At 41.5% G+C, this 13,169-nt stretch overlaps 1 protein-coding gene across 4 annotated transcripts in view; it reads right to left on the bottom strand.

The window, feature by feature from the left end:
* Positions 1–204: 204 nt before the first annotated feature.
* The window catches only part of septin8a (septin 8a), a 36,381-nt gene continuing 23,416 nt past the window's right edge, over positions 205–13,169 (bottom strand). The window contains exons 7-11 of one of the 4 annotated variants that reach the window (XR_015109284.1): positions 12,545–12,713; positions 12,331–12,463; positions 11,449–11,618; positions 4,496–4,741; positions 205–757 (exon numbers count right to left, since the gene is read on the bottom strand). Coding sequence is in view for 3 of the 4 variants with exons in the window: in XM_086179317.1 (XP_086035443.1) it covers positions 4,573–4,741; positions 11,449–11,618; positions 12,331–12,463; positions 12,545–12,713 (641 nt within the window). In the remaining variant the exon portion in view is untranslated. Of the gene's footprint in view, positions 758–1,651; positions 4,742–7,253; positions 9,876–11,448; positions 11,619–12,330; positions 12,464–12,544; positions 12,714–13,169 lie in introns of those variants that run through there. The other 3 variants (XM_086179318.1, XM_086179317.1, XM_086179319.1) reach the window with 3 other exon arrangements.

Here is a 13,169-nt window from a genome sequence, read left to right on the forward strand (position 1 = left end):
TCATACTGCACCTGCCGATATTCACTGCTGTGACATGAATGCTGTTTTCTGGTCTGCTTTATTCTAAATGAACACCATGCTGCATTCAGAAGGACACACAACCACTAACAGAGACCATAAACAGTTCTCTCATTAAGTCAGTGAAGTGAGAATTGGCGTCATTCATCGGTGTGTTTTCACTACCTACCATGTTTATTTCGGTTGAGTCAAACTCTGGTCTGTTTCCCCTCTTGGTGTGGTTTATTGGGGCAGGTGCAAACTTGACAACTGTGCTTGGGTGTGCACCAAAACGAGACCAAGACTTTGTTGTTGCAGACGTGGCCTCTGTGTGCAGTTGGAGTAGAAGACACATACAACAACACAAATTGGCACTCGTCTGAACACGGGCCGTGTTTGTGTTTCAGACACATTTGACCAATAAACACTGAACATTCTCACTTTAATATTTTGTGTGTGTGTGTGTGTGTGGGGGGGGGGGTTATTCTTCAACTAACATGGCTTGTTGTGATGCACTTTGGATCACCTGGGTTTTTCTGTGAGAATAAACCACACTGAGGAGGAACCTCTCAAAGTTGACTCATCTAACGTGTCCCTAACGAACCCCGTGCCTGTCTGCTTTGACCTCTCCAGGGCGCTGACATCTCCTCATCCCAGCACCAAGAAATGATTCTGTGGCTCGGTGAGATGAACCGGCTGTTCCACTTCTGTCCAGAGACCTTTGCACTGGGAGTGTGTGTCCTCAACAGACTGCTGTCCACTGTTAAGGTAGACAAGAAAAGAGAATGATGGGCAACCAGATGTTTTTCAGAATAAATTCCTCATAACTAAATGCCTCGTGTTTTAAATGCCTTTTCATCACATTTCTCACTGCTTTTTGTTTGTGTTTATTTATTCTTTTCTTTTTTAGGCGCAGCCAAAGTACCTGAAGTGTATTGCGTTTACCTCACTGGTTCTGGCTGCCAAAATCAACGAGGAAGACGAGGTAAGGGTACACACATGCAACCAGCAAAAGACACCGGCTTCACTTCTATTTTAAAACGATGTTTATTTGCTTCCCTTTTTTGTTGAAACAGGTAATCGGTTCCGTCAGAGACCTGGTTGTGCAGAGCGGATGCAACTTTTCAACAGCAGAGATTCTTCGCATGGAGAGGATCATTCTGGACAAGCTGCACTGGGACTTGTACACCGCAACGCCGGTCGACTTCATTCACATCGTAAGTTCAACGTTTCACAGCGTAGTGAGCTGACTGGACTTTGTGCCTTTTTTTAAAAAAAACAAAACAAAACAAAAACCAAAAGAAACCCCTGACAGTACAAAAGCACACGATAACCATCTAGATGGGTTTCCAAGCCCTCGCCATCCCTTCCCCCGCAGTAAAGAATTGGTCCAATGGGAGTTTGTGCATTTATCTGAAGTAATGAAGTCCTTTCATTGTGCCTGCTAATATGAACTCTACCAGTGTTTCCTTTGAAATAATCACTGCAGCCATGAACAGAGACATAATCTAGCTTCTTGTGTGTTTTTAAATGTTTTCAAACTTGATCAAATATTAGCTCTGAAGCAGCTAATTTTGTTAACGCTAAACCTGCTAAACCTGAAGGTGTTTAGTAATAATTGTTGTCACATGCTGACAGATTAAATCAATGATCTTGATTTTTAACCACCCCCCCCCCCCCAAAAAAATCACTGCTTACTTGAATATTGATGTCAAATCAAATGCCCAGTAGAGGTTTTTGTCCTCTCTAGATTTGCATCTTTGGCTCTCTGTAGTGCACAAGTAGTAATATTGGGAGGAAAAATAAGTTCTAACCTAAACAGACTTGTGTGGACAAAAAGCAACAAAGACATTTCAGCTCGACAGTCATACAAGATTCCTCATAACACATACGACTGTATTTGCCAGCAAAATAAGAACAGGCGTGTTACATATCAGGCCAAGGCACTTAACTCTTCCCTGCAGCCTTACAGTGGAAACCCAGACCCTGTTACCGTCTGTGTGTATGTGTGTGTGTGTGTGTGTGTGTGTGTGTGTGTGTGTGTGTGTGTGTGTGTATGGCAGTCAAACCTCAAAAAACACAGCAAAAACACAGACGATCTCACACGTAACATGCTGCGGACTTCCTAATTGTCATTGTTCAGAAATCCCATGCTGAATTACGAAGTTCATGGCACAAAATATGCGAGCGGATCAGTCGTTGAACTGTTAATACACTTATCGAGTCATTGCCCGAGGCGGTAATCACTGACTGAACTGTCAACAAACACACACACAACATCATATAGAAGCCTTCATGCTGTTGGTTCCTGGGCTGTATTCATAACGCTTCAGACGAGCGCTGATCGGGGATCAGAATCTAAACACAAGGCTGAGTTTATGAGTGAATTCTGTAGCTTTTTACCTGTTAGTTCCCTTTTTTTTATATAGCATTAGTGTAGTAGAGTTTGCTTTGTAAAACATAAAATCCCGGTAAATACACTCCTGCTAACACTGGGTGGAGACCTTCTTCCCGTGTTTAACCACTCAACACTTGCTTTATGAATACAGCCCGTAGTTTTACTCCACAGAAATAAAGTTTGCACACGATCCTCACACAGCGTCCACAGGTGTACCGTAAACCCGACACACATCTTCAGTAAAACAAATCCAACAGTAGCTGGGTTTTTTTCTCTTTAAAGATGGATTAACCTGCACAGTTGATAGGTGAAATCCTCGTGCGTGAGGTGAGTCGGGAATCTCACCTGGGATCAAATAGAGATCTACGGAGGAATGACGAGATTTCCTTAAAGCCCCAAACCATTAAAATCGTCTGCCTGCAAAATTAAAAATGGCGCTGTTTTCTACTGTTGTGGATCTTGGTAATGTCCGTGTCGCAGATAGTTGTTGTTGTGACTGTTATTGTCTGAGCGTTTCACATTTACAAAACCTAAGATAAATACGTGATTTTAAAAAAAAATCATAAAAAATAAAGACATTTCTCTTTTTTTTATACTGTTCAAATAAATATTTTAAAATACTTTTACTATATTTTTTCACACTTACTACCCCCCCCCCCGAAATTACAATAGCTCTTCTACATAATCTTCATCTATAAAACGGCAATCAATAAATAATTTGTCACAGACTCGTCACCATGACACTTTGCTATAAATCAGAGGATTTACAGAGACGCGCTTCAGTTTGATATGCTTTAACATCCACATCGGGGGGGCAGAATCAACTGCATGATGCAAAATCCTTGTTCGCCCAGGGTGAATGTTCCCTGATGACTTTTGACACCACACTGCTGAATCCGTCCCCCCCCGCCCGCCCCGTAAACTCCACTTTCCTCACAAACATGGCTTATTGTTGCTACAGAGTAAGAGGCAAACACAAGCAAATGAGCTCCACACGAATGAAGACTGAAGGTAACAAAATGTAGTGCGTTGATATGATGGGATTTCTCTTCAGCCTTGTAAATGTCATGGGGATTAACTTGAGGGAGATTTCCACTGCAGGAACTTGGAGGGAATTTTTTGGGTGGCCTGCTCCTCTCAGTTCCCCTCTAAATTCATGCAAGGTTCTTGAACAAGTTCCTTTCAAGGTTCTTGGAACCTGTTTCAATTCACCTCTTGCGTGAAACCATTATGTCACTGACGTGGGGCGTTGCACAATGCAATATATGGTGCAAGAAAAAGCGTGTAGTCTTTAGTTCCCACTGCAGTTTTGGAATAAGTTACTGGCAAGGAAAAGAGCTCTCGGCCAGCACACTGTCTCAGTACAGGACTATAATTTATTGGACAGTGTATTGATCCATAAGGATCTTCCTCAGGTCTCTAAAAGACAGACTTCTTCTTGTCATGGCTGTTTTTGAATATTATTCCATAAACTTGGGACTTTGTGCCACAATAGAAACAAAGGCTGAAACAATCAATTGGAGGGTCATTGGTGTAACTGTTCGAGTTTCTGCAGTGGAAAACACCCTTTAATAGCCACAGCTCTCAGCAACGTGCCCCAGTATCCATAAAGCGACTTAACAAGCTGATCGCAGATCCACCATGTGAGCAGAAACAAAATGAATTCCATGTGTATTTTACCGATGAGACCCCGTGCAGGTTGGGATGGATGGTTCCGGCCTACAAACGGGAACACAGAAAAGCACTGCACATATAATACAATACAAACAGGGTTACTATGATTCCTCAGGCAAAAAAGGGGTCTCAGTAAAACCGGATTATGACTCTTCGTTACTCAAGGTGTCCTCCTGCACACCCACTGCAGTAACTTAGAATGCAGCAGTGACTGGTGATGATGGTTGGTTCAAGAGATTTTTTTTTTTTTTTCCTTTTGTGCGTGTGGTTTATGTGATTGATGACATCAGAGGTCAGGGATGAGAAATGGTTGGAAAATGAGACAATGACATCATCATGTTAACAACATTTTGGTCTCGTTCCTCTTAATTTCCCCGCTCGTCTCCATCCTAGTTCCACGCTCTGCTCGTCTCCGGCCACCCTCACCTCATTCCATCCATCGGTCATGGCTCCGGTGTCGGCTGCGACTCGGCAACAGACCCCGGTTCTCCTTCTGCAGGGCATCAGAAGATGCCTCCAGGCCTCCAGGCGGCGCTGTGGACCAGGCAGGTGCAGCACTGTATGGCCTGCCACCAGCTTTGGCAGTTCAAGGGCTCCACATTGGCTTTGGCCATCATCACTTTGGAGCTGGAGGCGCTCACACCCGACTGGTTCTCTGTCTTCACTGATCTGCTGAAGAAAGCACAAGTAAGAGAAATGCACAACGCTGCTCGGCTCTGGCACAGTTTGAGTTAGCGTCGACTTGAATGGTGACATCACAGACGAAGGAACTACAACTTCGACTGTCAGTACACTTAGAAATTTGTAGTACTGCTAGATGTGTCACAACAACACATGAGAAAACATCGGTTTCAAGTTATGCGTTTGATTGGTCCGAACTATTGTAGTTTGGACCGATCAGTGGGTGTGGTTTAGGTGCAATACCAACGAGAATGTTCAGAACAATGGAGACTCCTGAGATTAGCATAGATGCTACTGTAGCAACAAACTATCAGAGCTGTATTTACTCTTCTGAAAGAAGAGCAAAAAAAATCAATCTTTTCAATCTCCTTCAGCCCTTGATTTCAGGTGTCTGTCAGCCCTTTTCTAAGCGGTTTTTATGGGTGATGTGACCTGGTGTGTCAAGTTAGTATGTAAGTTCTGCAAGAACAAATCTACTGGAGGATTCTTCAGCCGAAGGATTCCACTCAAGGCACTCTCAGGTGAACAAATGTTGCCCCTGACTGCCATAATCTGATGCGTCTCGCATTTAATTTCTCATTCAGCCTCTTTTACAAGTCCTGTATGCATAGCATAGTCAGTCTGCCTCTGGGAACTAAAAGGAAAGAGATTTTGGTTAACAAAAGTAGATAGTTTGAAGAGAAAAAAGCCAGCGTATTATCAAAGTTTCACCTGGTTTGCACATTAGGAGTTAATTGACATAATTACAGATGAATCCATTTTGCGTTTTTCCTTCTTTGCCGCCCCTTTGCAGATTGACAGTGCCGAGTTCATTCACTGCAAAGAGATGGTAGACGAGTACCTCTGCAGCCTGGAGTTCTCCCTGCCGACCAACGCCGTCTACATCTTCAACAGTGCCCAGATCCAGGAGGAAGACAGGCCCTCACAGCGCCTCAGACGGGAAAGGACGGGCCGTGGCGGCCAAGAGCTGGGGGATTCAGACGACTACTACGACGGTTTTAGACGTCTGTACAATGAAGAAACAGCCCCGGAGGCGAGCGACGGCGAGAGATTGTTTGATTCTCCACAGAAAAACGTCTCTCCCTGCCCCCCGCTGCATCCTGCCGTTAACTCGTAGGATATTCACGCCGTCCACCTGTTAGTGCTCTCATTTTAAAATGATCCTGTCACAATTTCAGAGCATCAACGCAACTAATGCACAGATATTTATCAACGACCGTAACGACAGATTGAGTTACTGTTTGAGTGCACCCATCTTCACCCAAATGTGATACCGGCAGTGTGTTGGGATCGTATGACTCATGATGCAATATATAGTTTTGGCAGCTGGGCTTAAATGAGATTTAAAGCTTTTGGTCCACAAAATAACGCCATATTTTTCCTACTTTTTTTTAGCTACCTGTCCTTTCTATCCACCATGAATGGTTGTGTTGTATGGGTTGGCATTTAAACATTTAGGCAGTTTTTTAAAGCATGGTTGAGTTCAGAAATGGTTTTGTTTGTAAGGTGCTCAGGCCCCCTCTCACCCCCCTTTGAGCCACATAGCACTTTGAGATAATGTCCTCCTTCTTTTAATGTAAATATATTTTCAGAAACCTTTTTTATTACGTTAATATTTTACTTACTTGTGCTAAATTTTGTGCGATGCTAAATGTTTATTTACCAGTTATGTAGATTTGTCCGAAAGAAAAGCTTTAATTTCATGACTAAATGCTGCAAATGTTTTTATTTCATTAATATTTTCAACCAGTTACTTAATGAAAAAGCTACATATCAGCCAAGAGTACCTTTGGGAAAACACATGAAATACCTTATTGGTCATCTCACATCAATGAGCTCTCCTTCATTTTCTGTGCAAATGAAAGTAATCATGCTCAAAAATAGTCATTGTACTAATATTTGGGATACTTTTCATTTTACGAATGTTATCCAGATCTGTCAGTTTCATGTCGTTACTGACAAAACAAACAATAAAAAAAAAGTGAGTGAATGTGTTTGCTAGCTTAACATGCAGCGTCACCAGAAGGATTTCACCTCTGTTGCCAGCTGATGTCTGTGGACATGAAACGGTTTTTAGTGGCTATAGAGAGAGATGTCGCTCTCAGCAGTGCTTTTACTTTCACATGAAGTGGTTACTGTCCTCAAATGTAAATTAAGCTCTGATTCTTTCAGCTAAGCTGGATACAAACAGGCGACCAACGCTGAGGTTGTTTCTCCAATATTCCTTCAGATACTGAGGCAGCTACATTGTATGTATTTTTGTTCATCACAGAAATAAAGCTACAACCTCCAAGTGTTACGTGGAGTCTTGTTTTGTTTTTTCTACTTATTGAGATGTGCTTACAGTGGTCACTCTTCACCTACAAGCACCCTTGAGCGAGCTCCCATGCTGTGATTTAGAGATGCATTTTTCTTTTTGAGAGTCGATTGTCGTAAGGTAGTAAAATAAAACCACTAGCACTACTAAACTGAAACATCCCTTCTCTTTAGGATAATTAAAACAAAAACATGTACTTAAAAAAAAAAAATTGCAGTACAATTTAGGAAAAACATGGATAAGCAGTTTTTGAGGTAATGATGCCACGTGAAGCATTTAGGTGCAAATATGTTGACTAAAATCTTGTGGGCTGATGCGTGCTCCGTTTGCAAATCAACCAGAGGCCATTCAGAGATGCTACTGCACCCGGCTGAATAATGCAAACTCACGGTAACTCAATTGAACCCATCAACCAATTTTAATGAGACACTGGATTAGGAGGGCAAGTGCGAGCTCTAACTGTTAATGGATTCTGTTTATGTACCTTCTTTCCTTAATGGCACTCAAAGCACTTTTCAATGTTGCCTCCTTCACACACACAGATGCTTGAGAACGCCACCCTGGGGAAAATTAGGGGTTCAGTATCTTTCTGCACCTCTAGAGATGAGTAAAAATTCTGTTAATTTGCAAATTTAATTAACAAAAATGAGTATATTGACAGGAGCATTTGTTCAGATTAGAACATGAACCTTCTTAATGCAGCGACCCGTGCAAAACATTCTCCAGCCTTACACCTCTTAGCCCAGAAAATCCTGTTGTCCAGACCGTCCTGTGTATAGAACAGACCGTCATTATCGCCATTATCAATCAGCTGTGTTGGCAGAGTGGTGTAAAGAGAACAGAGAGCTCTGAACAGATGGCACTGCTGGGTGGGATCCAGAGAGGCCTGCAGGTGGTGGACAGAATAATAACGTGTTGGCAGAACTTCACAGTAAACAGAGAGACGATCTCAATACTCTAGCAGGACTTCCCGTCAGCGAGGCGCACGTCACCGTGTACGTCAACCATCCCAGAAGAGGAGCAGCAATACTTTTATATGATCCCCAATGTCCACTTTACAGAACATATGAAAATGACAGTCTCATACTCCTACCTCATGACTTGATCACTGGAATTATGAGTATATACTGATGAGTATATGACCAAACTAACTAAACCCCTTGTCTGGCTTTTATGTCGCTTTCTTTATTTTTTAAATACTACTGCATTACTCCCATTGATTTTATCAACATTTCACTGTTTATTATTTTGATTCTTTGTATGTTATTTTAGGCAGTATACCACAATTTTATTTAGTTTTGTTTTTTACAGTCATTCATCTGGCCGTCTTCTCAACCCCTTTTCAGTTTTGTGCCATTTCTTTAAGTTTAATTTCTGTCCTGATCAATTCTTTTACCTCCTACTTTATGTCAATCCTGTGAAGTACTTTGAAATGTATTTTGTTGTTGTTAGAGAGCTGCTGAGCAAATATAGTCTGATGTGCAAGAATATCAGAACCAGCAGAAAAAATCTGTGGTAAACTGGCCTGTCTCTTCATACCAGTTGAATCTGACAAGGTGAAACCGGCCTGTTTCTTCCTACGAGTTGAACCTGAAAAGGCAAACTAAGGAAGTGGTTTTGAGAGTCAAGAAGCAGCCATGTGGTTCCTGAGCTGCCAGCTGCAGGCTTGTAGTTGACACACACGCTGTGTACACAAAGGAATGTGCTGTCAACCAACATCATCTCTGTAACACACTTCCTCAACAGACATGGCGTCAGTTTCTCACTGACTTCTTCCTGTCCACTGTCGACATGCTAGCATACACACAGCTGAGGTCAGCACGGCGGTGGTGAAAGCTCGATGAGCATCTTTGCCCCGCCTGCGTTCGTCTCCCTCCTGCTTGAATATCGGTAAACAAATCACGGCAGAGAGACACATCAAAGTTGGGGAGGAGGGGGGGGTTTGCATTTATTTCCAACGACAGTAAATACAGCTGCTCTGGTTTCCATCTCTGAGTGTGAACTCTTCTACAACGAGCTGAGGCTTTTATGTTTTCCTGAATCTCGTGTGTGTAATATATACTGGCTTCATCAAGGCGATCATGCCTGGTTTACAATAAAGATGCCATTACATCACTTATGGACAACGTACACTGTCATCTGTCCTTCTTACAATAATAGAATATTCAAAAACTAGTACAATTTGCATATTAGGCTGGGTAAGCTCTACACATATTCACATACATTACTGAGTTAATATGAAAAAAATAATAAAGCGCACCCTAAGTTGTCTGAATGTGACTGTGTTGCCCACGGTGTGTTACACTGTAGTACCAAACAGTCCAGAGGTGACTGTTCATGAATGGGTTTGAAACTCTTTGTTTTGTCTGCATAGTTGATGGCAAAACACAAAAAAACAGAAAATCACAACACAGAAAAACAAAATGCATATATATATATATATATATATATATATATATATATATATATATATATATATATATATATATATATATATATATATATATATATATATTTTAAAAGTGTCCAAAAAACAAAAACAAACAATAACAACATAGAAATAAAGATCCTGAATAAATGAGATTGCCACTGTTGGCAAAGTGAACACTTCTCCACATCATCTCTCACCATCTTTCACTGTGGCTTCATCATCATCATCCTCAGTGTCTTTGGTCCATGTGCACAATGTCAAGATGGAATGTCAAAAACAAAAAAGAAAACAAACAAACAAAAATATACAGGTGTTGTTGGTGATGGAGGACAAATCCATGGTCGTGTGTGGGAGGGTATACAGCGCCCATAAATTAACTGAAAAACAATGACAAACAATAAAGAAAATAAATTGAATGAATGAAAAACTACTTGAGAATATAAAAACAAACATTAACTTCAACAGGTAAAGTGCTGTTGAAGTAGGAAGTTGCACCAATGCATCGGTGCTCATGTTAGGGAGAAGGACATAGTGAGTCAGTATGTGAAGTTGTTAATATGCCGGCAGAATCTGTGGAATCTCTTTCACAAGAACCACAAAATGGAAGATCAGTTTACAGACTGCAGCACTGTCAAGCAGCCACAAGATGGAGCCAGTTGTCCTCACAATGGTTCTCACATCAAGTCTATTGAGGTCTTTTTTTAACTACATTTCAAGTACAGATCACTGCAAATTAGTGCAGCTTGAAGGTGAACTTGTTCAAAATATTTTGAAGATATAACATAGTGAATCAAAATTCTAAGATCAGCTACGTGACTTTAATCATGTGTGGACTTCAAGATTATACCACAACCATCAACTGTTACATTGCTACTCTGCCTCTTCTCCCAAGTCACAATTTCTCCACAACACTTTGGAAAGTGAATCCAAATCACCTGCAAGTGTATGAATGACATCATGTCCTAATATGTTGGGGATAGATGGAGTTGAACTCAGGACTCTGCATGCTAGTCAAGGGCTTCCAAGCTGTGAAAACTTTTTATCAGTGATACAAATTTAGTGCAACAATGTCTTGTCATGCTGAAAACATTAGTCTTGGAATTGTTGCCACAAAGTTGGAATAACCTCATTTGTCCGAGCTGGCTTTCAGCATTGCCCCGGTGGTAGCTAAGAGGCCTCGCCCAAACCAGGGGAAGAACAGACCAACAGCGAGCATATAAATGAGGTATAATGTGGTTAAATGGATGAGAGAGAGTGTGGTAGTTTGACCGAATCGACTCAGCAGACGAGTTTTGCCTCCTTGAATGCACCTTCAATGAGAAATCACTGCTGTCACCATGAAATAAAAGCTGAGGTTTGACAAAAACATCATGATTGTTGATGTTTCACTGAGAGATGATGTGCTACTTGTACCTATGTGATCGGGCTGGACTGGAATGAACAGAGACCAGTGGAAGGTGACAAATAGATAATCCATGTCCTGAACATCTGCTTGATTTGTCGTAAAATAGACAAAACATGAAAAGCCTGGATTGTCCTTCTAGCTCAGGGCATCATAAACAACAGGTCAGACAATCCCAGAATGAGAAGCAAAGCTTTCACTCGTTTCAGCCAGTGAGGTCAGAGCCTCCTTCCTGAGTATCCTGAATAATTAGAGCCGGGCAAAAAGGAAAGAGTGAAAGGACAGGAAATGTTAAGGTTGGGCAGGACAAAAAAGGGAGGAAGTTTCCTCGACACATGCCAGGCCTTTAGAATAGCAGACATGCTTGTGTGTTGGAGATAGCTCGACAATTGCACACTCAGTTAAAGGCTCATTAATGTGACACCTCCTGCTAAAAGACTTAACAGAGAGCCAACAGAGAAGAGCAGAGAAGTGTAAGGCACTGAGAGAAGAGGATTAGTTAAAGAAGAATGAGGCAAGGGAACGACAGAGAGGAGAGACCAACTTACTTTTTCTTGTCCTTGTCTTTCTTGAGGGGCTGAGATAAGGAGAGTGTTTCAGCTGCCACCTTCTTCCTGTTGAAGGCATTCATCTCCTCCTCCAGATCTCTCCGCTTCTCCTCCACTTTCCTCTTCTCCTCTTGGTGCATCCGCTTTAGCTGCTCAAACTTGTCATGCAGCTGCAAGGAAAGGACAAACAATTCATTTCAATATAACTTACAGCTGCATTTATCAATTTTTTTTTTTTAGATTTACAACAGCTTTTACTTAAGCTGAAGGGAGTCACCTGAATAATTATAACACAACTTTCCAGTTTGTTTCAATCTCAACACTGTTTTGGATCTCAAGTACATTGCAGCTGACAACGTCCAGAAGTTCTTCAACTGTAGCTCTGAACAATCAGTTTTTATGTGGTGAATAAAGTGAGTGTTTTAACAAGTATAAGATAATTCTCTCTGACCAGTTTGGGACCCGGTCAGAGTTACATACTGATCTTAGACTGATTAAATGGAGAGAAAACAACTAACATATTTCCAGCGTGTGCAGGATGTGTGAATTTGACCAGCAGGATTTAATAAAACTTGATTGAGGACATTCTTTCTATCTCTTTCTCCATTAAAAAAAAACAACCTTTTATCTACATATATGCAGTACGATGGTCTTCACAAGGGAAAATGGAGGTTCTTCCCTCCGAGTTTCACTGAGATGATCATTGAATAAAGCCAGAAAAATTAAAATGCCACAACTTCATCATTTCATGCTATTTGGACATTTGTGTGAAATCCTAACTAGCATATCAATAGTTTTTTGCAGTCTTGCAGTAACCGTCAAAATCGAATCAGTTCATCCTCATATTACAAATACATCTGTTATTCAGCTGCAGACACTGACCTCTCTCTCCTTCTCTTTCAGTTCTGCTTCCGTCTCTTTCACTTTGTTGACAAACATTTGTCTCATTTCTTCCTCTTTACGCTGCAGGTCTCCCAAGAACTCTTTTCTTTTGGCCTCATACGTCTCTTGAAGACTGGAGAGAAGAACATAAATTTTGGTCTTGCCTATGTGGTTCTGGGTTTAGGAAAAAGTGTGAACTTTACTCCCTCTCTACCTGAAGGGCTGGCTGTCTGGGTCTGTATCTTTGAAGCCCATCTCCTCCAGCTTACAGCGCCGGTACAGCTCGTAGTGGCGGGCGTGGGTCTGCTCTCTCAGATCCTCCATGTTGACCCGAATTAACATCTCTCGAAGTTTGACAAAGTCGCAGTGGCTCTCATTTTCAACTGAATGGAAACAGAATTAGGATATCAGTTTGCATTGATGTGAAACATTTGTTTGTGATTCAACACACTGAAGCTGTAGATGTGCAATTATGTCTCCTTTTAATTCTTGAGTCTTCACTTCTCGCTTTCATTCAGCACCGCCTCTAACACTCCATCTGTCACACTCCCTCTCGCTACATCTCCCTTTCAAAAGCAGGAAGTCATACCACATCACTGAAGGAATGTGAAGTAGTCTGCACAAAACGCTCAGGATAAATTACATCTGGCATCCTCTCTGATTAAATTAAATAAACGCTATCACACAACAGGCAAGAGCTGAAAAATAATACCTTGCATTTATCGTGTTAATTTTCTCCTCTAGAGTGGCGACTCAACTCCTTTTATCCTGCGTGATTTTTACCATTAGACATGCAGGAAATGGTTCCTGCGTGACAGCAGGGGGAGGAATATGTCCCG

This window comes from Aulostomus chinensis, chromosome 15, assembly GCF_037954235.1.
Source record: "Aulostomus chinensis isolate RoL2024-O1b breed Wild chromosome 15, RoL_Achi_v1.0, whole genome shotgun sequence".
In the NCBI taxonomy this organism is placed as follows: Eukaryota; Metazoa; Chordata; class Actinopteri; order Syngnathiformes; family Aulostomidae; genus Aulostomus; species Aulostomus chinensis.